Raw genomic sequence first — 3,857 nt, forward strand, 5'->3', positions numbered from 1 at the left:
TGCCCAAGGACACAACGACCGAGACTGTCCAAGCTGGGGCTCGAACCGGCAACCTTCCGATTACAAGGCGAACTCCCAACTCTTGAGCCACGATCGCCCCTGATTAATTAATTAATTTAAGATTAATGTAGTATTCTTTTGACAGGTAAAGGGAAGAATTAGTTTTGTTTTTTTCTAAATGTGCATGAACCTTTCTTTCTTTCTTTCTTTCTTTCTTTCTTTCTTTCTTTCATTCTTTCTTTGTGTCTTTCTATCCCTCTCTGATGTCCAGGAAAGGTATCTGTTCACCAGAAAAACATGGGCTCAATTCCCAGTAGCCTGCAGAATTTCCACAATTTAAAAACCCCAGGAGGAAAGACTCTCTTTTGAAAAAACAAAAACCCTCCCCTTCTCATTTGGATCAATCTGTGACAGATTTTTTATTATTTTTTTGGCCAAGCCGTTTGTTTTGTCTCTGCTGTTCTCCAGCCCACCTCCCCCATCTCTGGAGCTCTCCGCCCTCCTGATGCTAGAATGTAAATAGCATCTTTAATTAGAATCATATCTTCTGATTTGGGTGTTTCCCCCTATCAGCAGTGAAACCTGTGCACTGTTCCCTGTTTGTACAGGCTAACAATTTGCCTCCCTGTTGACCTAACCCACTCGTCATTGCCCTCTCTGTGTGTGTTTAAGATCCTGTCCCACCTCCTGCCAGCGTCCTTTAATTTCCCACATTGCTCCCTTTCTATAGAGTTGCACCCTAGGGTGTGAGAGAAAGAAAACACACTACGATCCTTCACAGGCCATTCTCCTGAAATTCAAACTGTTTTTGGGCTGTGACTAAAGGCCATTTTATCGTCACCAAACCAACTGTATTTTTTAATGGTAAAATTATCCTGATTTTAGTCTCATAATTCAGGAAATTTGAAAATCTGACCTTTAAGATTTCTTACAGTCTCCTAAAATTGCTTGATTTGTCCACCCACAGTCCAAAATCTATGACAGTAATGAGAACACATATATAAAAACATGAAATCACAAAAGAAAAGAAGAATCACAATAAACAAGAAACCAGCTATTAACTAACGAGCTAATGTTTTCAGCAGTCTACCCAATTGACATGAAAGTTCGAAAAAACAAGATCATAAAGGAGGTAGAAATGTTTTACATGAAGTAGATGCAGGGTTTTTTTTTTAATAAGTGTTTCAAAATGGCTGTATTTGTCTTTTTTTGTTTTGGAGAGCACTTATTGGTCACACGCTGTACTCAGAACTATTCTCTGGGGAGTAATTTCCACTTTCTGGTCCTTTTTTTGTCTGTTAGCCATCATAAGATTGGACATTATCTTCAATAAAAAAGAAAGATTAGTCTGACACCAAGGAGAAAAAAGAGAAGCTTTTGTGCAGCATTAAACACAAAAATTAACCAAAAAAGGCTTTCATTTCACAAATGCCGCTTGAAATTATGGCTAAAAATACTGGAGCGCTACAACACAGAGAGACAAAGAAAGAGAGTGATGATTGTTGTTTGCCCTCTGACTGCTTGGCACAGTTCTATAGAAAAAAAGAACCCTGTTCTCTCTTCCAGCTCACCCCTTCTATTCCCCCCTTCATATCTCCTAAATTTCTCTCCTTTTACTCTCCTCTGCTTATCTCCCTGCTCTGCCGACACATTCATCAAGTGGTTTGACTTCTCATTCATGCAACCTTTATTGAAATAAGCAATCCATTGTTGGCAAAGAGAGGTGGCAGGACAAAGATTTTAGACTTACCCCCACCCCACATGATGGTGATAGTTAAATATGTGTGTGCAAAGTGCATGCATTCATATGTTTGTGGTGACTTAGAGATGCAGTTGGCTGCTCAGTGGGATAGAGACATTTTTATGTAGGCAAATGTGACAGAAGCTGCACTGACTGACTGGCAGTTCTGCTGGGAATACTAACATTGCACACACACATAGATCTGTGTTGTCTACCTAATTTGCACGTACACACATAAACATAGCATATATGTGATCATACTAATAGAGTGAGCCACACTTCTCCGTGACATCTGTCTATCAGTATTTCAACTGCTGGAATGGGCTCAGAAAGGTGCCAGAAGCAATCTCTAAGTACACACATCCTTTCTGGCACAAACACACACATACGCACATAGATTCACAGAGAAAAGAGCTTAGAAAGAGAGAAATTTTCACCTCGCTCGGGGGTTCAGTCCAATACCAAGTCAGAGTGACCAGATATTAAACATGCATGTTAAGGGCCTGCAGGTTCACCAGAGCTCAGTTAAAATCAGTCTGAACAGCAGACATTGCTGGAAGAAGGCAACAGTGCTAGAAGTTAAAGTCTGATACACTAAAATGTCTCTTTATTTAAAATTAATTATCCATGTAACATTATCACCATTTCTGTCTGTATTATTTTAATCATTCTTTAGTGTAACTGCTCTGATGATCACAGTTCTTTACACTGTCCATTTGCCTTTAGCCTGCCTTATAATCTGGCTAGTAGGAAGCATTTTGCACCAACTCAGATAACAAAATCCATGCCACAGGCTAATGGGTCAGTCAATGACTTACTGGTGAATGTCAGCTCTTGGAATCAGATGAAATTATGTTAGGTCATGGCATGCTGCTAATTGAAGTGCAAGATGCTGGAAAGATGAAAGCCATGATATATACACACATAACCATTTTTCACTGTCATCTTTCAAAGATGATTGCTACAGGTGCACAGTGACGGCCAGGAAAGACACACAGCGTCAATTCCTACCTTAGTCACAAGGGGTTCTGTGTCCTCCAGGATAGATACGAAGGGGATCTCCAGGAAAGAGGAGAGAAACTCCACCTGGATCAGCTCCTCCCTGGAGCGGGGAAAGGCGAGCACGGCTGACACACCCCTGACCACCAGGTCCTGGCAGGCACTACGGGACAATGACTCAGGGTCCCCTCCCGCGGGCGATCGAGCCACCATTTCCAAGCTCAGGTTGTAGGGCAGCAGAGGAGGTGGCTGAGAGGTTGTTGTGGAGGAGTCTGCCCCTCCGCCTTGATGCCGGAGGCTGGCCAGGGCGCGGTTGAGCGCGTTTTGTATCCGTGCCGGCTGTCGGGTCGGCAAGAGCGCACCGAGACGCACGGTGTGTCCTATCCGGGCGAGAATGTGGCAAGGTTGTGGGTGAGGGAAGCAGGCGTCCGGGGAGGAAGAGACGGTTAATAAGAGAAGCAGCAGGAGCGTTCTGGCAGAGAAGGAAAGGAGATGAGTTCTCCCCGGGGCGAGGCAGTAGGTCCAGAGTCCAGAAAGAGACACCATGCTGCAGCTCCGACACACAACACTGGAGGACTGGGCTCTGCTCGGCGGGAGATGGCATAGCTCCCTCTTTCTCCCGGCTCCACCGCTTTTCTCAGACTTGATGGTTCTTTTCTTTTCCCCTTTCTTCTTTGTTGATGCGCGCTGTCGACGGTGATTTGTCGGCGTTTTGACGTTTCGACTCTCACCTCTTCAAAGTTTTTATGTCAACAGTAAAAGACGCGCTTGGTGGAGGAGAGGAGAAAAGAGCGCTCACAGCTTAGTGCGGTCGCCCCGCTTCTGTCAGTCTCTGCTGGAGAAAGGCACACCAGCTGTGAAGTGTGTGTGTGAGCGTCTCTCCAAGTGTGTGTGTGCGTGTGTGTGTGTGTGTGTGTGTGTGTGCGCGCGCGCAGAGAGCCTGCCCGCCAATAATCTAACCTCTCACGGAGCTTGCCTCTTGTTGAATTTTAATGAAAATTCGTCGGGTAACATTTCCTTCCGCTTCTTCGGGTCCCGGGGAAAATTTGCCGTTAATGTTTTCATTCAGCTTTGAAAAAACATCGGATTTGTCTCATCTGATATATATATATATATA

General features: G+C 44.2%; 1 protein-coding gene across 1 annotated transcript in view; it reads right to left on the bottom strand.

Annotated features, from left to right (window-relative positions):
* Nucleotides 1-3,559, bottom strand: part of LOC102209659 (glutamate receptor ionotropic, NMDA 3B-like) — an 84,058-nt gene extending 80,499 nt beyond the window's left edge. The window contains exon 1 of the mRNA XM_005736774.1: nucleotides 2,753-3,559. Coding sequence (XP_005736831.1) covers nucleotides 2,753-3,286 — 534 coding nt within the window. The 5' untranslated portion in view covers nucleotides 3,287-3,559. The remainder of the gene's footprint in view (nucleotides 1-2,752) is intronic.
* Between the last annotated feature and the right edge of the window lie 298 nt (nucleotides 3,560-3,857).

The sequence above is a fragment of the Pundamilia nyererei genome, unplaced genomic scaffold (genome assembly GCF_000239375.1).
Source record: "Pundamilia nyererei isolate P.nyererei 1_Seehausen unplaced genomic scaffold, PunNye1.0 scaffold00070, whole genome shotgun sequence".
Lineage (NCBI taxonomy): Eukaryota > Metazoa > Chordata > Actinopteri > Cichliformes > Cichlidae > Pundamilia > Pundamilia nyererei.